This window comes from Mustela nivalis (assembly GCF_964662115.1).
Source record: "Mustela nivalis genome assembly, chromosome: 6".
Lineage (NCBI taxonomy): Eukaryota > Metazoa > Chordata > Mammalia > Carnivora > Mustelidae > Mustela > Mustela nivalis.
Window position 1 is genome coordinate 108,089,071 of NC_139025.1, and position 26,873 is coordinate 108,115,943.

At 40.7% G+C, this 26,873-nt stretch overlaps 1 protein-coding gene across 1 annotated transcript in view; it reads left to right on the forward strand.

The window, feature by feature from the left end:
- Positions 1-11,301: 11,301 nt before the first annotated feature.
- Positions 11,302-26,873, forward strand: part of ALDH1A2 (aldehyde dehydrogenase 1 family member A2) — a 59,268-nt gene continuing 43,696 nt past the window's right edge. Inside the window, exon 1 of the mRNA XM_082734444.1 lies at positions 11,302-12,136. Coding sequence (XP_082590570.1) covers positions 12,020-12,136 — 117 coding nt within the window. The 5' untranslated portion in view covers positions 11,302-12,019. The remainder of the gene's footprint in view (positions 12,137-26,873) is intronic.

The following is a 26,873-nucleotide window of genomic DNA, read 5'->3' on the forward strand; positions in this document are numbered from 1 at the left end:
GGCAAGATCTCATTCTTTTTATGGCTGAGTAATATTCCATTATATACACACCACATATTATTCATCCCTTCATCTATTAATAGTCAGTTGTGTTGTTTCCATCTCTTGGCTATTATAATTAATTCTGCAGTAAACATAGACATATTATATCTGTATTAGTGTTCTGTTGACATGCCAGCAACGTGTGGGTAACTAATGAAATAGAGACCAGCGTGGTTTGTAATTATATATATATTCCACAGAACACAAAATGCAACTTTTGCCCTTTGTTTCATCAAAATCACTGTATTGTTTTAATAAAGATTTTCACATAATTTGATGATATTGATAGCAACGATTTAAAGTTTCTTTTAAGAAGGAATTATATTTGAAGTGTAAAAATTTGACTGTATTTCATCAGAAATGTGAGTTAAATAAAAATGGAAAGTTTTAAAATATTTCTCATAGATACTTTCAAAGTTATTTTTCTAAACTAATTAAAATTTTCTACTGAAAAATCAAAATAGAAATTAAAATTTAATTAATGAGTATCAAATTTAAATAAAATTACCCAGTTTTTTTTTTAAAGATTATTTATTTATTTATTTGACAAAGAGAAATCACAAGTAGATGGAGAGGCAGGCAGAGAGAGAGAGAGAGGAAGCAGGCTCCCTGCTGAGCAGAGAGCCCGACGCGGGACTCGATGCCAGGACCCCGAGATCATGACCTGAGCCGAAGGCAGTGGCTTAACCCACTGAGCCACCCAGGCGCCCCGAAAATTACCCAGTTTTTAAAAATATAATTACATCTCATAAAATACTTTTATAAAAATAAAACTGTTAGACTCAACTTAATAATGGCCAGATATGAAAAACCCACAGCTAACATCATACTCAAAGGGGAAAAACTGAGAGCTTTTCCTCTAAGGTCAGGAACAAGACAAGGATGTCTACCCTCAGCACTTTTATTCAACCTAGTACTGAAAGTCCTAGCCACAGCAGTCAGACAACAAAAATAAATAACCAACTTTGTAAGGAAGAAATACTTTCTGATACTATATGTGCAAAACCCTAAAGACTCCACCAAAAACTCCTAGAACTGATAATGAATTCAGTAAGGTCACAGAAAACAAGTATCAATATGCAGAAGTGTGTTGCATTTCTATACACTAACGAGGAAGCAGTAGAAAGAGAAATTAAGCAAACAATTCCATTTACAATTGCACCAAAAAATAATAAGATACCTAAAAATAAACCTAACCAAAATGGTGAAAGATGTGTACATTGATGAAAGAAATTGAAGATGACACAAAGAAATGAAAAGGCATTCCATGCTTGTGGTTTGGAAGAACAAATATTGTTAAAATGTTTAAACTACCCAAAGCAATCTACATATTTAATTCAATCCCTAAAAAAATACCAACACCATTTTTAACAGTACTAGAACAAAAAAATCCTGAAATTTATATAGATCCAGAAAAGACCTTGAATTGCCAAAACAATTTTGAAAAAGAAAAGCAAATCTAGAGGTATCACAATTCCAGACTTCAAATTGTATTACAAAGCTATAGTAACCAAAAGAGTATGTACTGGCACAAAAATAGACTCTAGATCAATGGAACAGAATACAACACCCATAAATAAACCCACAATTATATGGTCAATTAATCTTTGACAAAGCAAAAAGCACATCCAATGGGAAAAAGACAGTCTCTTTACCAAATGGTGTTGGGAAAACTGGACAGTAACATGCGAAGGAATGAAACTGGAAAATAATGCTACATGGAAAATAATGAAATGGGACCCCTTTCTTACACCATACACAAAAATAAATTCAAAATCAATTAAAGACCTAAATGTGAAACCTGAAACCATAAAAATCTCAGAAGAGAGCACAGGCAGTAACATCTCTGACATCATCTGTGGCAACATTTTTCTAGAGGTGTCTCCTTAGGTAAGGGAAATAAAAGCAAAAATATACTATAGGGACTACATCAAAATAAGATTTTATTTATTTATTTGAGAGAGAAAATGAGCAAGAGAGAGAAAGCAAGGGGAGAGGTTGGGGAGGAGACGAAAAAGCAGACTCCCTGCAGAGCAGGTAGACTGATGTGGGGCTCTATCCCAGGACTCTGGAATCATGACCCAAGCAGAAGGCAGGAGCTTAAATGACGGAGCCACCCAGACACCCAAATTAAAAAGCTTCTGCACAACTAAGGAAATAATCAACAAAACTAAAAGGCAACCTATAAAATGGGAGATGTTTGCACATGACATATTCAACAAAGGGTTAGTAGCCAAAATCTATATAGAACTTATAAAACTCAACACCCTAAAAAACCAAATAATCCAATTTAAAAATGGGCAGAAGAAATTAACAGACATTTCTCCAGAGACACAGAGATGGCCAACAGACACATGAAAAGATGCTAACATCATTCATCATCAGGGAAGTGCAAATTAAAACTACAATGAGTTATCACCTCACACCTATCAAAAACATAAGAAACAAGTGTTGGTGAGGTTGTGGAACCCTCTTGCACTACTGGTGGGATTGCAAACTGGTGCAGCCAATGTGGGAAACAGAATGGAGCTTCCTTAAAAGTTAAAAATAGAACAACCCTATGATCCAGTAATCACACTACTGGATATTTACCCAAAAAATACAAAAACAATTTAAAGGGATACATGTACCTCTATGTTTATAACAGCATTATTTTTTTATTTTTTTATAACAGCATTATTTACAATAACCAAATTATGGAAGCAGCTCAAGTGTCCGTTGATACATGAATGGATAAATAAGATGTGGTATATACACCATGGAATATTATTCAGCCATAAAAAAGAATGAACTCTTGCCATTGGCAATGACACGGATGGAGCTAGGAAATATTATGCTAAGTGAAATAAGTCAGTCAAAGACAAATACCATAGGACTTCACTTCTATGTGGAATTTAATAAATGAAACAAATGAACAAAGGGGGGAAAAGAGAGAGAGAGATAGAGAAACAAACCAAGAAACAGACTCTTAACTCTAGAGAACAAACTGATGGTTACCAGAGGGGAGGCGGGACAGGATGGGTGAAACAGGTGGCGGGAATGAAGGGGTGCACTTGTTGTGATGAGCACTGGGTAAGGTATGGGAGTGTTGAGTCACTATACTATTAGTGCACCTGCAACTAATATGACCCTGTGTGTTAACTATACTGGAATTAAAAATTAAAAAAAAAAATAAAACTGTTAGAAATTCTAGAGCTTAATATCCAGCTAGTTGCCAAGTTAAAGGATCAGTATTACACTTAATGTATGTTATGTCGTGACCCACATGCATACATGTTTTGGAGTATTACAAGTTGTTTGATATTGTAAAATGTTCCCCAGTTAATGCATACAACTGATAAGAACCCCATGTTCATTTGTGACTACACGCAGAAACCATCTATTGGAATATGAAGAGAAGCAAGAAAATGGCCACTTGGCACTCTCAGGCAACAATGCTCCCACATTGGAAGCCTGTCACATTCATGCTGAGAGAGGGGACTTGGTAAGTTAGCTCATTTGCCCTTTTCTTTTTTTTTTTTTTCCAGGCTACCCACGGAGCAGAGAGAGCCGGATGCGGGGCTTGATCCCAGGATCCTGGGATCATGACCTGAGCTGAAGGCAGAGGCTTTAACCCACTGAACCACCCAGGCGTCCCTCATTGGCCCTTTTCCTCACCTCCATGCTAGCACTGCTCAGACCCTCCCTGTGTGCTTGCTTGTGAGGACAACGCTTAATGCACTAATCTTGGAGCACTCGAATACTCTTTTGTTTTCAGGACACAGGACAAGAGATGAGGTCGGGGTCTGAACTGTGTTAATGGTGACAGGAGTTCTCTGTTGAGGGCTGACTAACCCTGAAAGCCAGATCTCGAAGGACCTGGTTGCCTGGGTATTTTTATTGAATTGGCTCTTTTTGTATTTGTAACTTCAGGGCCTTCAATAGCTAGGGTATTAGGGCAGACATCCCTCTGACTCAAATATTGCTTACGTTTTCTCCCTCCAGGCCCCCTGAGCAGACCAGGGGCCTTTTATTTTTTTCTCTTTTCCCTCTGCTTCTACTGGGAGCAGCATGGGGGAAATTTTACTTGTGCAGGGGCTATTTTTCAGATACCAAAGAGGATAAACTACCCTTAAAATGCAGTAAATCTTGTGGATCTGGGTCTATGTGTTGTCAATTATAGAGATTTTTCTTATAAGCATCAAATTATTAATTCCTTGAGGTGTGACCAGACCTTATAGTTTTGTCATACCCCCAGGGAGTCTGCCCAGTACAAGGCACCTAAGAGGCCATCAGTAATAGATATAAGGAATATCACAGTAATTCATTTTAAAAATATTTGACAAATGTGCAGTTGATGATGTAGCAAGGATTTTGGGACTGCGCACTTGTATCATTGAAAGTAAGAGATGTGGTCTTTTCATAATTCCTGTGTCGGCTTGAATGTAAGGCATCTAAAATGAAAAAAGAAAAAAGACTTAAAATGACCCAGTATCCTAGCGTGCATGTGTCCTGAAATACTCTTACTGTCACATCACAGACCTGAGTCCAAAGTCGCTTGTTTAATTCTTTTTCTGACTGGGGACCAGGGATTTCTGATTATTTCCCTCATGATCTTACCACCTCTAAAAAGAGTCTTTCACATGAATTCTAGCTCTCAGCCACCTTTCCGGAAACTCATGGTTTTTTCGTGATTACCAAAAATGTCTGCTTTTTTCATAGCCAGAGAAATAAAAACCCAGGATTTCAATAGTTGAAAATATTGTGGAAACTCATTTTAGGTCTCTGAATTACCTAGATTCCAAATATAACTGATTACTGAAATATCCAGTTCCCAAGGTAATGTCTGGTCATATCTTTAAATCTATAAAGTCACATGAGTTTGGAAAGATCCTAAAGTTTATGACAGCAAGGTGAAGATTTTGTTTCATTTGTGATGTTAATTTTTCCATTGAGTTTATTTTCTTAAGCAAAACCTCAATAATTTGAGGTGAAAATCTAGACCTATATGGATTTTATGTTGAAAAGGGTCTGCTGAAGTGTATTTCTTTTGCAAATCTGATTCTTGTATTTCTCTGGAAAGGCAGTTATCTCTGGACAACATGTTGTCTTTCCTGTGTTAGCAGGCCCCTGAAACTCCTCACAGGCATTACAGTATGCAGAAATCCGAAAACTGAAGGTTCAAGCTGTTTTAGTTATATGACAGATTTTTTTCATGGCAGAAAAGTTTGAGTCCTTTCAACTGGCAAGCAGATGTTGCCCTCGTGCTGCCTCCATATTCATTAGCCCATAATGAATCTATTAATTGAATATGTAAGTTTGGCTAATTAGATGTAAGACATTTCTTCAGATTTAAAGGGTAATAATAAAAAATTTAAACTGCAACACCAGATCAAGCATTTAAGAGTTGATAAATGTGAACTGGAAAGTGCACAATTCCGATATAAATTAGTTAATTGCCTCTGCTAATTTAGGTGAAATACATTAGCAAAAAGGTCAATCCATTTGAGGCTTGATGTGTTTTTCAAATAGTAAATTAAAAATTGCGAATCCAAGAGCACTACAGAGTAGGAAGCAGGGAATCCACTCTTCCAAGCCAGAGTGGACTCAAGGAACTCCAGAGTTAACTTTCTGGGGATTAACCAGTGGTTCTCAAAATAGGATGTGTCTTATAGACACCAGGAAGCTTTGTTAAAAATAAGAGTGCTGGGGCGCCTAGGTGGCTCAGTGGGTTAAGCCTTTGCCTTTGGCTCCGGTCATGATCTCAGGGTCCTGGGATTGAGCCCCGCATTGGGCTCTCTGCTCAGCGGGGAGCCTGCTTCTACCTCTCTCTCTGCCTGCCTCTCTGCCTACTTGTGGTCTCTCTCTCTGTCAAATAAATTAAAAAAATCTTAAAAATTATATAGCAGTGCCTTGGGCGCTACGTGAGACTAACTGAAGTCTTCAGAAGTAGAACCAGGCCTTCATATTTTTTAAGGCTCCAGAAACGCATGGACTGATCCAGCTTCCAATTATAATTGGAAACTGGATCATTCCATGTGTGTCTGGTCTCCCCAAGTAAGCAGGAGTAAGGTGGCAATATGAATCCATGGTAGGTATGTAAGCATTAGAAATAAGACCTAATGTCATCCTTAATGCTTTCTTTCTTCCTAAGTGAAGGAAAAAATTCATCTGCCCTTGGTCCCTCTACATTCTGTTCTGGCTAGGTCTGTACCAGACGGTCTTATACTTGAGAACATTTAACTTGGATTTGGGAAGTGGGAGGAACCTCAGCTCTTGAGTATTTGCTTTTGGGCGTTGCAATCTTAGAAATAGCTAACCTCTCCAATCACATTAGCGGGCTTTACACTAAAAGATGTCAAAGGAGCTCTTTTGGGGGCCATGTTTTGGGAGATTTGCCATAGCTCCTAGAAGAACGTGAGGCCCATGGAAATGCTGACAAAGGGATTTGCCAACAGGTTGTGCTTGGTCCTCCGCAGCCCTTCGCTTTCATTGTGTTTTGCATCTTCTGACTTCTTACCTGTCTCATTCGGCCCTTGACTAGCTTCACGTCAATCCACACACTTTTTTTGTTCTTCAGAGACTCTACCTCAATGCTTGGCTCCTAATAGAGTGTCGGGGAATAGCTGTTTCACCGGTAGCTAGTCTCACCGGTAGAGAGAGGACAAAGTCTGTGTTTAGTGCCAGTAGTCAGGGAGTCACAGACACCCTGAAAGGGGGAGTATGTGTGCCTGAAGCAGGAGACCTGTCCTCTGCAGTCTGGGGCAGGGTGTCCACACTGGATGTCAGTATTCTGGCTTTGAACACCTCCCAGTTTTGCCCTGTGTCTTTCACAGCTAGAACTCTGTGATTGAGAAGAAAGAAGTGGCACTCGCCCTCTGTTGTCAAGACATCTAAAAAGAGAAGATTTTCAGTGGCTCGTTTTAGCATGTAAGAAGGAGACGGTAACTGTCCAATGAGCCTCGTCTTCTGGGGAACATGGATATGGATCCCTGTCCCAAATATCCTCAAAGTTCATGCAACCATTCCATCTGAAGAAAGACCCTTTGGATGACTGACAGCCTAAGAGCAGAAGAGGACGTGGGGAAGGAGCTTGGGTTTAAGAATGGGAGGGCCCTAAAGTAAGTAGCAGTAGTTAAGAGTCACATGTAGACGTGAAGAATTTTACAAGTGAAAGGGAAACTGCAAATTAAGGAACATGAAAGGAAAACAGAAAGGCAAACTTAGTTACATGCCAAAGGAGTTCTTTTTCTTTTCTTTTCTTTTTTTTTTTAAGTAACCCTTCCTTACCCACCATGATAAAAATAGTTGCTCCCAATCTGAGACACACCCATGTGACTGGCTCAGGGGTAGCACATGCTCTGGACTCCTATGTAAGCAGGACTGTAGGGGTCTAAGCACTTGACTTTCTGTGCTAAACTTGGCTAATAAGCATGATCATTCTTTTCCTAAAAGTCAAAAAGAATTTTTTAATGAAAGTCCCTCTCCTAAATTAACTGTAGTTTGAAATTTACCTGCATTTGGTTATTTTTCTCCTCTTCAGTCTTTAAATTCAATTTAAAACTGTAATATCTCCAAACAGTAGCAGATAAAATACGCTACATACAACCTATTGCTTTTTGACAGTAGTCAATTTCATGTTCGTTTGCACATACATGCCATCAACTGCAGGGGGAGCTAATGCCTTTTTTCTCAAGCCTGGCAGACAAGGCTGCATAGCTGGGATTTTAATTCTTCCCTGTGCCTGTTAAGTGGGACTATTGATGAAGGCTGGAGCTCATCTCTGCCCCTAGATTGAAGCCTCTAAAACATATATGAGGTGGAACTGGGCTTTCCAACAAAGAGAAATCTCATTTCCACTTTCAAAACAGTCTCTCGGTGCTCCCAAAAAGTAGAGGATATATTTTAAAAGGAAAGAACTGTGTTTTGTATGAAAACATTATTTTTGGAGTCATAACCAATTAGGAATCTAATCCCTGCAACCATAAATACCCCCCTTTTCATAGAATACAGTGACCAGAGGCCACACTAAGGTATGAAGGACTTAATATGTAGAGAATTTTTATGGTTAATAAATGCCACAATCTCTGCCTCTTTTCTTCTAGATGTTGGAAGGAACAGGATAATTAAATGAGTGTTTAGATCCTAAATAAAAAGTTAATATTCACGTTAAATAAAAATATAAGTGAATTTGTTTTATAGAAGTTTTCAGAGTGAGTCCAAAATACTTCATTAAGCATTTCTGGATAAAAAAAAAAAAAACATGTAATACTCTTTATAAGCTTTTGTTACTAAATTAAATACCATCTCTCTATAAACATACTTTGTGCAAAGTATATTTTCCTGTTAGAGTTTTCAGGAAACATTTTAAATGAAGTAGCTGAACATATCCCGTTTGAGATGAATGAGATCATTAGGAAACACTTATATCTGAAATAAGCACTGAGATCATTCTGCATACAACCCAAGGGCCCTAATTTTTTAAATATTTCAAACAATGTGCTCCTTTTAAATCATTAGACTTAGGGACATTTAAGGAACTGATTCAATTAACCCGGAAGAGAGAAACGCTATAATGTGTGATTTATTTTTGCAGATAAATTAAAATGCAAGTATATCTGTTAGAAAAGGTGGGCTGTCAGCATGGTTAGTAATGGGAACAGGAAGGCAATTAACAAGGCCACCTGAGGCTGAAACAGCACTTGAACACGGAAGCCTACAGTTCAAGCTGGACATAGTCCTTGTCAAAACCAAGTGTTCCTTGGTTGGGAGGAACAGTTTCTTTGAACAGTTTGATTTTCTAAAGCATGTTTCTCAATTCGTTCCCCCATAAGTGCAAACTAAACATAAGCCCAGGCTGCTATAGTTTCATACCTTAAAAAAAAAAAAAAACTAACTCCACATAAAGCAGATGCCTTAAAATTACAACTTTGCATTCTGTTATTTAGGTGAGGAAATATGAGGCAAGAATTTATTTTTCTCCTCTACAACTGCAGGATATTGGCTCCACCAGGCCTAATAAATTGTTTTCACAAGGAAATAGAGCACGCTGTAGCTTGTGTTCCCTTGTGCAAGGGGTTTTATAAACAAGATGTATCCTAAACAATAAATAATTACAGATGGGAGAGGGTGGGAGAAGGAAACATTATAAGGGTGGGAAAAAATGTTTCTTCACCAAATCACGGAAAAGGGTGAATTTCAAAATGCTAGACATCTGAAGGTAGTTGTGGGGAAGATGGCCACTTTAACCATGGTGAAATCCATACAGGAAATGAGAAAATAGTAGAACAAAGAGAAGACAAGAGAAGTAAAGAAAGAGAAGCGAAGGAAAGACTAAAAATGTGAGAAGAGGGGTCCTGCAGCCTTACAAGGAAGTAGCAGCAGAGTAAGTCCTGTGAACAGAAATGAAGAAAATATAGACTAAAGAAGTTATTATAATTCACTGTTCTTTTCTGTTCAATCTCGTCCCCCATCTTGAATAGGACACCCCCCCCCACACACACACACAAAAATGCACTAGACCTTTGGAGCCGTTTATGAGGACAAGCTAAGAGATTCTCCTTTTCCTCCCTGGAAAAGAGGGAATCTCTTTATTTGCTCTACGTCACTGTGTAACGAATGTTAATGGTTCCATCATACTGCTCCTTCCCTGGGAGAGATTTTTCCAGGCATGGTGCTAGAGCCGGAGTTAGCAAGCAAGAGGTGGGTCAAGGGAGGACAACCCTGTCTTATGCTTGGAGAAGAATATAGCTCAGTGATTTACAGTTTGTGGAGAGCCTTTCCTGACAATATTCATTTATCAGTCTAATTTATACAGATTTCCCTTTTCTCATGCTTGGAATTTTTGGATGGCTTCTCAGTGTCTCCAGAATTAAGGTCCTTACAAACTGAGTCAACTGCTTTGCCAGGCTCATTTGCTGCTCCTCCAGTCACATTGATGTCCCCCTCAAATTTATATGCCTTTGATCTACGGCTCTACTATCTACTCTGTCCTTTCCTCCCCCGTGGATGCCTCGCCTCTCCTTTTAAGGCCCAACTCAAAGGCCAGCGTTCCCAGAGAACTGACCTCTTCCTTAGGGGAGCCTCAGATCATGTGGTTGATGATCTGTTGTAACTTTTCCCCACAGCACCTCATAGTCAGTGATCTACCTCCCTGTGGGGAGGGGATTACAGCTTGCTGATGATAAGGGCTGCCCACCTTACTTGTAACCCAGTCTCCAGTACTGTGCCTTACAAAACATGTTGGCAGAATTTTTCCCCTAGCGCCATTGATTCCCTCTTGCTACTATCTTCTCCCTTTCTCCCGAACTAACTCTGGGACTTTATTTATTTATTTTTTTATTCCTCAATTATATCTCCAACTCTCCAAGGCTTAAAACAAACAAACAATAACAACAACAAAAACACCTGTATCTCATGGACATAGCCTCTTACTAGAACACAATTTTTGGCCATAGCGATCCCCTTGTGAATTGAGATCTTTCTATTGCCTAAAGCTGAGGTAATTCACTTAGGTAACCTCGGGTAGTCACTTTGGTTCTGAGAGGCTGGAATTTATTTCTACAGACCTAATACTAAAATGGAATATTTTTGTCTGTTTGGTTATTTCCCAGGCACTGAGTATTAGGTATTTTTGGTAAGGGAAAGTATCTAAGGCAAGATCTCTTCTGACTGACCCTTAACATCTGGAGAAATGAGGTTGTAAGGACTCTGAATATGGCATTAAAGATATGAATTAGAAGGGCCCTGTCAATCTTACACTGGGAGTGAAGAGAAGTGACCTATAAAGGTCTTTTTGTCTGAAGCCCAGATTTGGACCACCCAGCCCAAAGCCCATCCTGGGAGGGGATCTCTGGGTTCTGGACGTACACCTACATGCTGACCTCTAGGGTCCCACAAACTAGAAGAAAGCCGGTTGGAGCTACATGAACAACTAAATTAGGGGGGTATAGGTGGGGAAGCTCAATCCCTAAGGGGCAGCCATATGAGGAGCCCTATGTCTGGTGGAATGATAGCTCTGGACGTGAAAAACAACAGAAAAGCAAAGCAAATATATCATTGTGTTATTTGGGGGCGAGGAGTTAAGGGCCGGAAGGGGGAATCCAAGAAGAGAGAAGGGCCGATGAAACATGCAACTCCTCTAAGAGCCTGTAAGGACCCAAGGCCCGCATCCTGGGGCGCAGCTCAGACCGCCCGGGGCGGTCCCAGCCGGCAGAGGGCAGCAGCTGGGCGGGAGAAGCCGGGCGAGGGCCGCCTTGCGGGGATCCTTAATTTTGAGCGTGGGTCGAGGGACTCGCACTCATCACTAGCCGTCCCGGACCCTGCGGCCGTGGCGCGCCTCGGACTCCGCGGTGGGGAGTGGGCGTGTGCCGGGCCGCCCGGCCCTGGAAGGAGAGCTGAGGGCGCCCCCCGGGTCTCGGGGAGAGAAGAGGAACGCGTGTCCGGCTGGGCCGGAGACGCGGGTGGGAGGGGCCCCAGACCCGCCCCATCCGTAGCCGAGCCCGCTCTGCGTCCCAAGAGCCGCCCTCCGCGCCCCGGAAGCTTCCTTCGCTAACACCGCATCAGCCCCCCGCCCGCTCCGCTTCTGGGGCCACGACCCGCGCCCGCCATCCTCTACGGTGCGCCCCCCGCCCCCGCTGCCGCCCGTGCCGGGGCGAGGCCGGTCCCGCTCTCCGAGCCCTGCGCGGTCGCGTCGCGGGTTCCGGCTCTGGCCGTCGAGGCCGGCAGCGGGGTGGGCGTGGGCCCGGGTGTCGCCGGCCACACTTGACCGTGGGTGCCGAGCGAACGGGCCGCGCGGCGCGGGCGGCGGGCTTTATGTAAATCCGGGCTGCGCCCGGGCGTCCTAGGTAGGATGGACCAGCCCCCCGCGCCTCGGCCCTCACGTCCAATAAGAAAAGCCCCAGCTTGACACCTGCCTATATACAGGCGAGCGCGCCCCCGGCCCGCGGACCGCGCGCACAGCCCACGCCGCGGGCGAGCGAGACCTCGGCCCGCCACCATGACTTCCAGTAAGATAGAGATGCCCGGCGAGGTGAAGGCTGACCCCGCCGCCCTCATGGCGTCCCTGCACCTCTTGCCATCGCCCACGCCCAACCTCGAAATCAAGTACACCAAGGTAAGCGGCCGGCGAAGACCTGCCGTCCGCCGAGGCTTTCTAGAACCTTCCTTCCTGTCCATAATCTGTGAGGGGGCGAGGGCGGCGTGACCGGGTCAAGGGGCCGGGGTGGCCGCGGCCTGCCTGTCATCCCCGCGCAGCGGAGGGACGCCCCCCGTCCTCGGGGTTGGGGGCATCCGAAGGCCTGCCGGGGTCCGGGGACGCCTCGGGGACTCGCCCCAACCTGAAGCTCGGCGCCGGGGGTCGCGGTCAACGGCTCCTTGCCCATTCCGCGCCTGCCGCTGCCTTCGGAGCCGATTCTCGGGGTCCGGACTGCCTCGGGCAAGGCGTCGGCCCGGCTTCGACTCCTCAAGTGGGGAGGAAGGGTTCCCGCCAGGTGGGCCACGCAGCCCGGCCGCTCCTCCCGGCGGTTCCGCGCCTTCAGGGGCCGCTGGGCTGCGCGTCCCGCTCGGTCCTCAGGAGCCCGCGCGTGCGGAGCGGCTTTCCCGGAGGAACTGACCCGGCGCGCGGCGCTCCGGCCGCCTTTGCAGATTGCGCGGAAACCTGGCTGCCGGCGACGGGCGGCTCCGGTACCGGCGTTTCGTTCGAATGTTGTAGGCAGTGGCAGTTGTCCCGGAAAACTCGGGAACTCTCTAAAAGTGTGCAAATGAACGGGCTCGCCTTCGGACTGAAAAGAAAGCATTTCTTATAACGAACTCTGACATCTTGGGTCTGCCAAGCAGGAATATCTGTTGCTGTTAGGACCACATAGAAAAGCATATGCATTCCCTATCTTAATGGAAAGTGAATTTACTTACTATGAATTCCACATAGAAAAAGTATATTAATTAGACACACGGGGGTGATTATAACGTTAAAGCATGGAGTGGGGAAGAGATAGATGGGATTTAAAGTCATGTTCCCTGGAGTTCATTTTACAGTTCTCTTGTTTGATTTTTCTATCCTTTCAGTTGATTTCTACCCCAAATTTCTCACGATTAAACACACACTGTGCGCACACAATAGGGTTAACGTTGTTTATTACAACTTTATCATGCTTAGTACAAGATAAACTAAATTTGTCGAGAAGTAAATTGGTTCTGGCTTCATGATCGAAAGAGAAGTTTTTTTTAAAAAATCCGAATATTGAAATTTTCCTTGTGTTAGTTTTAGAATACAATTCAAAATGATTCGTGTTCGGAACGCCCGATTTATGATGGGTTTGATGTACCTGTTAGCTTTTTTAGATGGTGTGACAAATTTTTGAAAGCCATTTTAATGGGAGGTCGTTAATGGTTACAGCCATTTAGACACTGTTTGCATAACAATAGTGCCAACGCGGGGCACATATCTGGGTTTGGGAACAAGCAGGGAAAGTGTACAGCATAAACATTTTGTTTTATGAGGGTCCCTAACCTCATCAGCCTCTCTTTAAAGGTCTTAAGATCCAAGATCTACCCGTGAGACAGGACCGAACTCTCATATTTAGGAGGGTTCCAGTTAAGTCTTAACTTTTGTTTGGCTTTTCCTCCCAGCCGGAGAAAGGAGTTTTAGGTATGCAGTAGGTATCTTGGAATTTAATTTGGAAGCTCTTCCAGTTTTCTTTTTCTCCAACTACCCTTGCTCTCTTTTTCTCTTGTTCTCCCCCAGTAGGAAAGACAACTGATTTATAGCTAATTGAAGCCTTTAATGTGGAGTCTTTTAGCTCCGGAGAGACTTTTATCCAGTATCCACTTTCCCACTTATTACAAAGAAAAACAATCAGAAATGAAATAATGGATTGTAACTTGACTCTTTAATTTGTGGGGAGGAGGCACCTTATTTTTGGCTTGACAAACAACCCTCGTAAACATTGAGTAATGCTAATCTAAAGGCAAGCTCTTTTCACAGAACCTTGTTAAATCAGGTATCTGTGAACATTTCCAGCAGCTTTCCTCCTTAGCTTTTTAGCGAGACTTCTAAATTTTCTGAGACAAGCGTCATGGGCGAGCAGCTTTTTTAACGTGAAGAGCAGAAGCTGCTCTCTTGGTAGCTGAGGGTAACGGGTAATGATTGTTGCTTAAGAGGAAAATAAGATTAGTGGAAAGGTTTCTAAAAATTCACTTATGATCAGACGTGAGGAGTATTGGTAATTTGAAACAGAAGAATGAAAAAGAATGGACACTTCGTCCTTTAGAGCAGTAGTACCTTTATTCATCAGGAATTTTTAAAAGAGTAATGACTTAGAAATTACTATGCTGGAGGGCTTGTTGAGTAACACATAAACAAATACGGTGTTTGTCTCACAAAGTAGTACAAGGTAAACAAGATGGGTCCTTCATTATTTTTGGCTTCTTAAACAAATGCATCTTTAGGGAAGGATATTATAACAGGTTTTTTAAATGTGTTTTGGGCATCAACATAAAGTCACTGACCACTTACCTACATGTAAGTGGTCAGATTATGAGAATTTCAAGTAGCGTACATTCAGAAAACTTTGATATTGTATTTTCCTGTATTTTTCACCATTCTTCTAAAAGTATTTTTGCATTTTTTTATAAATGGGGGAATGGGGGAGAGCATTAGAAATAAAAGTTACACCATTGTCAAAGGTCCAGTGAAAATACTCCAGAATTACAGTTTGGTCTCCATGGATGCTGAAAGGGGTAAAGCTGTGCTCCTATATTGGCTTTCATGCAGTTATGTTTCTTTTTAAAAATAAGCCTCCCCCTCTGAAGTTCATTTTAGACTAAGGATCAATGGCAGTACCAACTTTGGTATACGTCTAATTTGGTTTCCTTAATGCAGTGAATTAGATCCCAAGGTTTAAAAATGATTCCTTACTAAGGAATATGGTGGTGGTGGTGGTGGTTTTCAAAGTCTGTGTTATTCAAGAAAGAGTGCTAAGTCCACCAGCAAGAAGTAGCAAGGGGACCACTTTGAAGCCAAGAGAATATGTGCTCTCTTGCTTGTATTCTGAGAAGACTGCTTATCAGCTATTGCAGGAATCTGATTGCTTTTAGCTGTGTTTTTATGAATTAAAGCTTTTCAGAATTGTTTCTCTTTCATCAGTCTGGTTTTTAAAACTTCGTATGGCTGAATATATTATGGGAGTTCACACGTTGTAAAATCAAGGCTAGCACTTTACTGACTGCCCCTAACTGCAGGGGAGATTTCTTCCAGATTCCCAGAAGGTCTTTGGAATCTTTCGGTCTTTATCCCCCCCCCCTACTTTCTCTATTGTCTCTATCATTTCTCTGGCTCCAGTGGTTCCTCCCTGTTACACACACACACACACACACACACACACACACACACACACACACATTGTGCTGTCTTGGTGTTGAGTGTTTTCTTGGTGGCCATTTATGCCTTTAACTAACAGTAACATAAGAGGTTGTGTTTTCTTCCAGCATCTGATGCTGTGGGGAGCGAGAACAGAGGGAGGAAGCGAACATTTATGGAGTACTGACCTAGTAACTAGAAGAGAAAAAAATAAAGGAAATCAACTGAAAATCAGAGCTCATGTGTGTTGAGTAACTACTATTTGTTTATTTGTTTGTTCATTTAAAAACTTTGTATTGAACATCTGCTGTTTTCTGGGGTCAATTTCAATTCAGTCCAAAAGCTGTTTGAGTGGCATGCGAGTGTTGTTAGTATTTCTAACAACAGTGCTCTCTGTTATACTAGTTGGGCATTTGCCTTCTAGGAGGTTAGGGCCTTATTAGAAAGATTGAGTACCAAAAATTGTCAGCATGGCAGTGGTTCAGTGTAATAACAATAATGATAATAAAATGTATAATGCCACTTACATTGTTTATGGGGCCTAATGGTTTACTTAGCACTTTGATGTGTATCTTATTTGATCCTTGCAAAACCTTTTGAAAGAGAGAGAATAGGAAAAGGTAGAAATAATTGATAAGGAAGACCTTGGCCTTGACTTTTAAAAAACTGCTGGAACTTGCTTCACCGTATGTTTTGTTTTTCCTAATAGTCACATAGTTGTTTTTTTGTTTTGTTTTTGGATTTTTGTTTTGTTTTGGCATGGTTTTTTGAGAGAAGGAGTTTAAATCATTATTCTTTGTGTTACTTCTATTGCAAAGAGGGGAAAACGTGCTGGTCCACTCTTCTTAAGAAGTAGCTACATCCATGGCTTTTGATTCCCTGACTTTAAATTACTATTTTTGATGTGCCTTTGAATTTTTGTTATTGTTGTTGCTGTTAGGTCTAGGGCAAGACTCTTGCCTATCCCAGGGATTATTTCTTAAAAGATGGTGTGGGTCTAGTTGTTTCCAAACCTCTAATCAAAATTGTCTTGATCATAAATTGTAAATCACACTTCCATGTTTATAGGAACCTCAGATTTTCAAAGAATACTTTTTCATAATTGTATAGCTTTTTGATGTTTGTGTCATTGCCATTTAAACTAGAGAAGCTAACCATCTTAATTATAGGGCTTGAATTAGATAACTCTCCTAGGATCCTGATGCCTTCTACTGTACAGTCTTATGCTACCACTGGGAATCATCATTTGCTAAGACAATCCAGTCTTCCACCTCTATAAAATAAGGAATGATAGTTTTTCTATTTGACGGTAGAAGATCGTCCAAGGAGCCTGTTCGGTGAGGTCTGATTTTCTTGTAGCCAGGCTGAAGAGAAGCCAGGCATGCAAGTACATTCTCTGTTTCATTACCCACACTCGGTGGTCAGACCATGGACCGGACCAAAATCGTCTCACATACCAACATATGCAGTTCTGTCTCAAGTCTTTCTTAGCTGATAATGAAATAGAAATAGTGATATATATTTTTGTCTTTTTTAATTATCTTAGTCACAGCTTGCAGCGGTTAGCAAACTGCAGATGATCTGCCTCATGTTGTAAATAAAGATTTATTGGCACAAGGCCGCACCCATTCAGCTGCATATTAGCGTGGAACTGCTCTTGGACTACAATGCTAGAGTCAAGTAGTTGCAACAGAGATCATATGGCCTACATTTTAGAAAAAGTTCCTAAGCCCTTGATTTTAAAAAGAAAGGCTCGGACTTTGTTCAAACCTTGGTCAAACATGTACTTATTAGCTGTGTGGGCTGTCAACGATTTCTTAGCCAGTATTTTGTTCTTTAAAAAAAAAAAAAGATTTTATTTATTCATTTGACAGATAGAGATCACAAGTAGGCAGAGAGGCAGGCAGAGAGAGAAGTAGAAGCAGGCTTCCTGCTGAGCAGAGAGGCCGATGCGGGGCTCGATCCCAGGACCCTGAGATCATGACCTGAGCCGAAGGCAGAGGCTTTAACCCACTGAGCCACCCAGGCACCCCACCAGTATTTTGATAATCAAACTAGATACCTGACACTTGTGCCAAAATTTGGCATTAATGTGCCTCAGCACACCCAAGTGGCCAGCCCTAAGTGTCAAATGGCCAGCAGGCATTTCTGGCATGTTAAGCAGTTTGGGCAAAGATGTTGCCAAGTCTTCGGCACATAAATCTGGGAGGTATAGCAGCATTTGAGGACATTCTCGGAAGATATATATGCCTTTTAGAAGGGGGAAAGGATCCTAGTTCATATAATTTAAAATGAAACAGATTTTAATTGGTGTTCACTGCTCAGTGTTGGGGCACTTTACCTTCCAGAAAGTAAAACCACCATGCAGTGATTATTTTGAAAGCCCTTCTAGCATTTCACTAACTTTTTTATTTGCTGTGACGGATCATCGCAAAGCCAGTCATTTCCCCTCAGACACCACATCTGATGTATTATAAAAGCGATTGCCATAATGTCACTTTGGATAGTTTTTTAAAAGAACTTATTTATTTTGAGAGAGAGAGAGAGAAGGAAAGAGAGAATCTCAAGCGGATTTCATGCTGAGCATGGAGCTGGACACAGGGCTCCACCTCACGACCCTGAGATCCTGACCTGAGCCAAAATCAAGAGTTCAGGCTCTTAACCCACTTTGAGCCACCCCTAGCACCCCACTTTGGATAATTTTTAATTGCCTTTCCAGATAGATCTTTGAGCTCCATTCCATTTTACCTTTCAGATACATGAGAGTATCCAAATTGAGAATTTCTTACCTCTGACATTTCTACATTGTTCGTTTGTTGGCCTTTAAGATGAAATAATGTTTAAAAATGTTTCCCTTAAAAATCTGAACCCTTAATGAGTTTATTTACAGCATGTCTCTGTTGGGTCACATGATTCGGAAATACTTCCAACCTTTGAAAATTCCAGTTGGAATAATAATTGGGTGCTTTCACCACCTAGACTTTGCTGGGCTCTCAACAAAATTTCCCTGGGGCTAAACACAGGGCTTTATTGACCTCTGTAGAATGTGGTTAAAAATTAGAATGTCTGTGAGTGAACATTCTAATTTTTATTATAGAAGGAAGCTTGCTTCTTACTTCAGTTCAGCTCTGTTACCTCCAGAAGTAGTTAGCTGCTCTGTTTCCTTTCCTCATCATATGCTGACCTTTGGAGAGCCAGAGTAACAGTTGATTTAGCCCTAGATCTCTGGAAAGATAAAACCTATTGTCCAGCTAAAACTGGACACACCTGTCTCTTATTTGCGAAGAATTTAGGATATTAGGGGTTTCCAAACATTTTTCAGTTTTGATTTTAAAATATAGGGAGAGGGCCATCTGGGTGGCTCAGTGGGTTAAAGCCTCTGCCTTCGGCTCAGGTCATGATCCCAGGGTCCTGGGATTGAGCCCCACATCAGGCTCCCTGCTCTGTGGAAAGCCTCCTTCCTCCTCTCTCTCTGCCTGCCTTTCTGCCTACTTGTGATCCCTCTCTGTCAAATAAATAAAATGTTTAAAAATAAATAAATATATATATATATAGGGAGAAAATTTCAAAATAATTAAAGATTATATTTTTATAATTTTCTCATGCATTCTTTTCATTCCTCTAGCCTACATCTTCTGATCTTAAGTCCAGTGACTCTTAGAGTTTTTTGTCTCAGGTCATTTCTAGGGATTTCTTAAAGATTAAACTTAGTCCAAAAAATGGTATAAATTACGGGCTCTTCTCACAGATATGATGAAACCTACCTTCAAGTAAGTGGATCTTACTAAATATTGTGGATTTAAGTAAACCAAGTAACAGACAGCAAAAAGCTCATTCTTTCCCCAGTTCCCATAACCAATACATTCACCTAATCTATGGGCTGATACGTGTGTAATGATGGAGTGTTTATGGTGGGAAGGAAAAGGGGGACACAAGAAGACCTTGCCTGATAAGACAAAATTATGAAGTGTCTATAGAAGTCTACAGAGGATAACATAAAGTCTTATTTCCCTAGGTGTGAAAATTGGACTTTTGCCCAGAATCCTTTTGGGGGAGGAGACCCAGAATCAGTATGACTGGTTAAATTCCTGAGCACACCCAAAAGCAGTGAACTCTGGTTTCCCATCTATGTTTTAGAGTCTGATACCCTTCATATCAATATAATTTGATTTTCACAGGGAAGGGTATCTCAGTTTAGTATCTTGAGGTCATTTTTATTTGTACAGCCAGAGCTACCCTTTTGCTTACTTGAATTTATTTATTTGCGTACTCATCTGACATTTATTTGGGCCACTTGTGTACAAAGCACTGTTAGTCACTGTTGGGGCATGAAAAGATCTAGAGATGTGGGCCCTTCCCTGAAGAGGCTGGGGAGGGTTCCCACTTGGATGTGGGGTGAGGACCTGTGCCACTCTAACTGTGGTGTGTAACAGGAGATGAGCAGGTGCTTGAGACGATCATCCTACAAGCTGTGTGAGCATTCAGAAGGGAAAGAGAGGCTTCAGGCTCCGCAAACCAGCAGCACACTGTATTGTTAGACCTATGTGACAGGAAATGAAACGTTTCAATCGCACGGAAGATTATAGAGAATAACACAACCAACATGTTTTGTTCCTGTACCCAGTTTTGTTAGTTCTTAACATTTGGCAGTATTTGTTGCTATTTTTTTTTTTAAAGAAATATACCAAAGCACCACCTGTGACCTTCCTCTCATTTCTTCCCTTTTCCTTCCTCAGAGACATTTATCTTTCCCATAGGTTTACGTGCCTATATATCTATATGTATTCATAAACAATATATACTCTAGTTTTGCACATTGATTTTTTTATATAGATGGCACCGTGCTACAATTTGCTTTGTTTGCATAGCATGTTTTCAAGATTCCTCCATGTTATTGGATGTATTTGCAGTTCATTCCTCATCATTCACTCATTCATTGTCAGATTCCATTCTTTGAATGTATCACAATTTTTCGTTCATTCTGCTAGTGACATTTAAAGTACTTCCAGCATTTTGCTGTTACAGTAATGCTACATTAAAGATTCCTAAGCATATTTCCTTAGGCGCCTGGGTGAGAGGCTTTTCTAAGGTGTATACTGAAAGGTGGTTTTGCCAGCTCACAGGGTATGTGGATCTACATCTTCATTAGGGATTGCAAATTTCTGTCCGACACTGTTATGCTAGTTTCCGCTGCCACCAGCAGTCTATCACAGCTCCTGCTACTCTCCATCTTCACCTATGCTAGGAGTTCTCAGACTTCTTAAATTTGGTCAATCTGTGTGAAATGGTATCTCATTGCCATTTTAATTTGCATTGTGTTGATTTCTTGCGAGATTTAGTATCTTTCCATATGTTTATTGGCCATTTGGCTGTCCTCCTTTGTGAACAGGCTAGTGTATCATTTGTTCATTTCTGTTTGCATATGGGTGTATTTTTATTGACTTATAGCAATTTTTATGTACTTGGGATTATAATTTTTTGACAGGTACCATGTGAAAAATTTCTGCCCCTTGTGTCTTTTCTTCCTCTTCCTTTTTAAGCGTAATGCCATATGGTTTTAAATGCAAATAGGAATATTTCACTTTTTTTATTTAAAAAGAGAGCCAGAGAGCACAAGCAGGGGGAATGGCAGAAGGAGAAGGAGAAACGGGCTCCCCACCCCCCATCCCTGAGCAGGGAGCCTGATGTGGAGCTCAATCCTGACCTGAGCTGAAAGCAGACACTTAAGCAACTGAGCCACCCAGGTATCCCTATCTTTTCTTCATGTTTAGTGCTTTTGGTGTCTTTTTTAAAGAAATCCATCTTTCTTCCGAGTTTCTCAAGGTGTACTTTTATATAGTCTTCTGAAGGTTTGCTTTCATTATTAAAAAACCTATCTTTCTCATTGTGTTTTAATCCACCTATAATTGGTATTTGTATATGTGTAAGAATACACGTAAATCTTAAGGACAAATGCTGTATAGGAAAAACAAATGTATAGGAAAAATAAAATGATATTAATATGTAAAGAATTATTCAAAATTGTATTCCATGCAATTTTGGAATGAGATTATGAGATTCAGAATATGTGGTTTTTCTCTAAGCCTGGTCTTCTCCGTAATGGGAAAATATCAGAAGCCCATCCTACTTGGTGGATGATGACTTTGGTACGTGTTGGTTTTCCTAAACTAAGAACAATAGTGCATTCTATAAACCTATCTTTAAGGAGTCCTTGTGTAAAACTTTAGGATAATATGATCATTATAAGTTTTCCATGTCGAGACTTATTTCCTTACCTTTCTTGTATTACCTAGAACAGAGTAAGTGCTTGAATGTTAGCTACTGTCCCCTCTCTCTCTTTTCTGTCTCTCTCACACACACCTCACTCATTTTTTGAAGGAGCATTACCAAGTAGATAGGTAAATTCTTCACTGTGTGCTATTTGTTTATATAGGACTGGAGAACAACTAGAGGGATGACGACTAATACAATGTGAAAAAGAATTTCCAATACACCTTTTTCTTGAATAACTAGTTCAATATGGTGCTTCATCCTGTTAGTTTAGAGAATTTAAATTATTCCTTAGCACCAAGCTTGAAAATGACATTACTTTGTATTTCATTAATGATTTAACTTACTGTGTTTGAAACTCAGAGTGGGTGTTGCACATTCACTTTTGTGTTTGGATTTCAGAAGTCACTGATCTGTGCATGTGTACCCCTGGCTCTGAAGAGGCTACCGAGGAAGAATGAAATTCTCCAACCTTAAAACTGAATCTGGCCCTTTTGCACATATTGCTTATGTAATACCTGACAGAGTTGGCCCCGCACTTTTTTTTTTTTTTTGGATGAACCTCTGTATTCTCTGAATGCCTATATAACTTGTTTGCACTACTCCTAGATTACAATTTTTGCCTTGTATGATTATATTTTTCTTTGTAATTTCCTCCTCCTAAATGGTACTAGATTATAAACTCTTACTCATTTTAGTATTTCTGAAGCATCTACCTCAGTGACTTACAGTGAAATGAATACTTGTTACACTTTATTGTCATTATTGGCCACTAATAGTTCTTTTTAATATTTATATGAAAATTTTCAAAGTGCTTTTCACATGTGATTACATTTAATAATTACAGCAGTTCTATGATGTGAATGTTACATTAATCTTCTCACTTTATAAGTGAGAAAATCAAGCATATAGTTAAATAAATTCTCTGGGCTTGATAGCTAGTAGATGGCAGTTCCAAGACTCAGTCTCCTTCCTTCTCTGCTCATACAACAGGAACAAGCACAATTTGAACTGTTGGCCTAAAGCTCTGCTTTAGGCTATGGTAAAGAACTGTTCTTGGATTTCCCACTGGCTGGGTAGCCGCACACTGCCACTGCCTTTAGTAAGTCCTGCCATATATATATATATGTAAATGTGTGTATATATATACACACATTTATTTATTTATTCCCCCCCCATTCATCAAGTGCTTTCCTTTGTTATGGTTCTTTAGATCTATTTGGGAGTGAGTATGTTTGGGACCGTTAAAAGTGAATATATTTCACATTCTTTCTAGTGCTTCCTCTCCCTCCATTGGCCATCATTTAGTGTAACTTGACTATAACCTTTGTGGGAGAGATGCATGCCAGAAGAGTCAGGGGCTATGCTCCACGTTGCCTTTTAGGAGCCCTCATTTCTCATGAAGGCTTACCACATTAGATTCGTCTGTTGTATGCGGCCTCACTGGGGATGCAGAATAGAGAAATAGAGAATGGGCCCCAGAAATTCATACATTCTCTCTACTTTACCAGAGTTGGTGCCAGGAGGTGCCAGGAGGGGGGTAGTTGGGATGCACAATTAATGTTTTATTGTGAATGGCTCAAAAATCCTACCTCAGGAATCTGCTAACAAGTTCTCTCCTTGAAGCCAGATCGGAGAGTCCTCAGCTTTCTCTGTCTTCACCGTTAGAGAGAACACATTGCTCTTACTCTTCTCCTCAGTCAGAGGTATTCCTTCTTCTCACCTTTTTCATCTTTCTCTCTTCTCTTCCCAGAGTATTTCTTCTGCTTCTCTTCCCCCTCCCTAAGTATTTCTGTCAGGCTGGCCTTTGATGTCCCTCGTTCCTTGGTCAGATTCATTTACCTGTTTTCATAAAATGCCTAGTTCTACTTGGGAACCTTTGTAGTCAGCTCTCCCAGCTGTTGGCCTGCACGGTCCTTTGGGACACCAGAAGCAATGAACCTGGAATAACCACATTTGACTTCTGTGAGCCCTCCTGAGAATTTAGTAATTACTTAATGGATTGAATTGGTGACATACGCTATTCCAGATAACAGCCTGGGTTGCATTAAATTAACCTTCACAAATGGGTATTTATTGGTGTACTCTTAAAAGACTACATGTGTTGGCTGTAATTGTTCTTCCATGTTTCTCCATGCTGATAGGTATTTGTACTGAGTGAAAAATTTCTCAGATTAGAGCCTGGGTGGTAGTTCTAGCCATTCAGTGATGTGTGTCATTGTGTTCAGCACATTGAGCATAAATCCTGTCTTGTAAACAGCAGGGAGACTAATGAGGTTTGCCCACATTCTGGTATCATTACCAGGGATTCCAACAGAGAAAAAAAAGAAGGCTTGGAAAAGAAGTACACAAATCAGTGGTTTCTGGAATTCTTGATGATCTGAATTAAGGAGAGAGAGTATTGTTCAACATTGAGTATAGACATGTACGTACAAAGACAGGTATATAAACTACATTTAGGTAAAAAAGAAAAAAAAACTGAAACTTTGCTTTTAATGAACATTTGCAAAGTCACCAACTTAGTTGTACAGAGAGCTAACGAGGGGCTTATTTATGAGTGCTTCTAATTGTGAGTGGTATCAAGGAGGCGGCTGTTGAAATAATGCAGCTGTTAAAAGGATAGCCCTCTCGTTGCTTTCTCAGCCCTCTCTTTGCTTACTCTTCATCATTTCAGTCAACTAAAGTTTCATGTTCATTTGAGTCTTACAATTCTTGGAACGATTTGGTTGTTATCTTTATAATAAATAGCTTCTGAACTTGTTGCAAGAAGCCTTTCAAATGTGTGTGCGTGTGTGTGTGTTTTAGGTTGGTTTCAGATCTTTATTACTACTGCTGAATAATTTGTGTGTTTGATAATGCCAAAGCAAGGGATCCAATCACTGCTTTATGCCTAGACTAGTTTTCTTCCTAGATTTGTATTTTCATAAAAGCTAATTATCATGATGGTTTTGACACATAGTATGGTCCACACATCTTTGTGTTTGAATGAATGAGTTAAGGAATATGAGTCCTAGAAAAGAAAACTGTCTGATTTCATTTGCATACTTAGTGATAGACGAAATGCCAGGACCAGAAAGTGAATTCCAGGTAGAGTGTTTTGAAATAAATAACTCTCTTAGAGTGAGAGCAACACACACACACACACACACACACACACACACACACACACACTTTAGGATGAAAAACTCCCCTCCTTCAGTCCCACTTACCTACCCTTTCCTTTGAACTAGAAAATCTATAGGGTGTATCATAGAGAAGTGAATGAGGCGGCGGACGGGTCCCAGCATATGCGTACCTTGTATGTGGAGGCACGCAATATAGGTTTGTGGAATTGAGTGAATAGATTATTTGATAACTTATTGAGTACTTTCTTCTATATTGGCTCTGGAGATATGAAAATGCTATGGTGATACTGAGTTAGTTACTTAAATTCCCTGGACATCAGTTTTATTACTTATAAGGTGATAAGGCAGAATAAGATGCTTATTTATGAACCTATCTACTTATAAAAAGCTTGGATTGGAAGAGCTGTAAGGTTTTTTTGATCCCCAGCCTGACTCTTCAGAATTCTTTCATTTCCTGGGCTCAAACCTGGGATTATGAGGATCAGAAGGAAAACACTGAACTTGTTTGTACGTCTTCCTTGCAGTCTTTCTGGGACCCCAATTTTTGGTCAAAACTGTGTTTCAAGTATTTTCCCAAGGATGTCCTTATAATTGCCAGAAAGCCATCCACAGAAATCTCTTAATGATTCTCTTTCCGTGAATGAGTGATTTAACCATGTCATAAAGATCCACCAGAAATAGAAAATGTGTTTGTTAAAGACTTACAGTACAAGAAATTTTGGAGCAGTGACTCCCAAGAGAATTCCTTCTTTAAATTGTAGGGAACGTGTTAGCACCCTGGTCATGATGGTAGAAAGAAAAGATTTGTTGACATTTTTCCTCCAACCCACCCCGGCAGGTTTTCTGTCCGTGTAAGCTTATGAAAACCACGCTGGGTCGGGCAAACTCTGTGGCGAAGATGCTTGTCTGGGGCCTTCGGCTTTTCGCTTGAGTCTAATAGAGACTTAGCGCTTTGCAGGTCAGTGCCACTGCTATTTGTCTCTGACCTAAGAGATCTGGAGTTCTTCACATCAAAACCACATCTTGCTGAGCAGAGATCAAACGTAGGAAGGTAAGGATTCTGCCAGTGATTTATCATGCCAGGGAGAGCGATCAGGCCATATGGGGCCGCTGCAAATGAAGTTGACATTCCGGCAGTTTCTCATATAAGGTCTCACATGTACTTATGGCTAGTTTTTCTTGTAGAGGAATTCCGGGTCAAGTGGCAGCTTTCAGTGGTGTTTCTTAGCCAGACTTCCCTTGAGCATGAGATTATTTCAAAATCAAGTCCTCGCAAGATTTTTCTAATATTTTGTTTAAATGACAAATAGATTTCTTGCTCAGTCAGTTGCAGGTTCATTTGAGCTTTTCATCTGATGTCTCTTTTCTTTTCCCCTTTGTGGAGAAGGTGTCTATTTTAAAAAGAAAGAAAAAAATATGAAAAATTAAGGTGATTTGAGGTCTGCCAAAAAACTTTTCTTTCTAGATATTAGATGTGACTTTAGGGTAATGAAATTGACTGTGTTGGGTATGCACAATTAGACTTATTAGTTCATCATCACATTTTATTAATTCAGGGGTTTTAGGAATGAACTGCAATCCAGTTCCTTTTAAATGAAGAGTATCACACAGACCTTTTTGCATATTTGTAATGGTGGAGAGGGAGGAAGAATTTAATCATTTACAACACAGAATTATGTTTGAAAGCATTTGCTAACGTTTGAGTCAAGGGCAATAATTTTAATTTTAATTAAAAGAAAAAGTCCAATAATCCCTCTCTTCATCTAACTATATCAACAGATACATGAAAATGATCGTGCTATATAAAATTCAGCTTGCTTTTTGTTTACTGTCACAAGCAAATGTTGAGTCTCCTGTGGAGAAATCACACATTTATTGTTTCAAAGGCCTCTTCAACCTTAGGATATACGCTGGCGTATTTCAGCCTCTCTTTACACAGGATGTTTGCTTTGTAACATAAATGAAAGATGATACTGGTATTTAAATGTAGTAGTTCATGACATGAAGATCTAATTCAACCAAACATACCAGTTGTCCCTTTTGTGTTTTACTTTTTTGTAATGAGAAAAACTACCCTAAGTGAATGGGCTTTGGTGGTT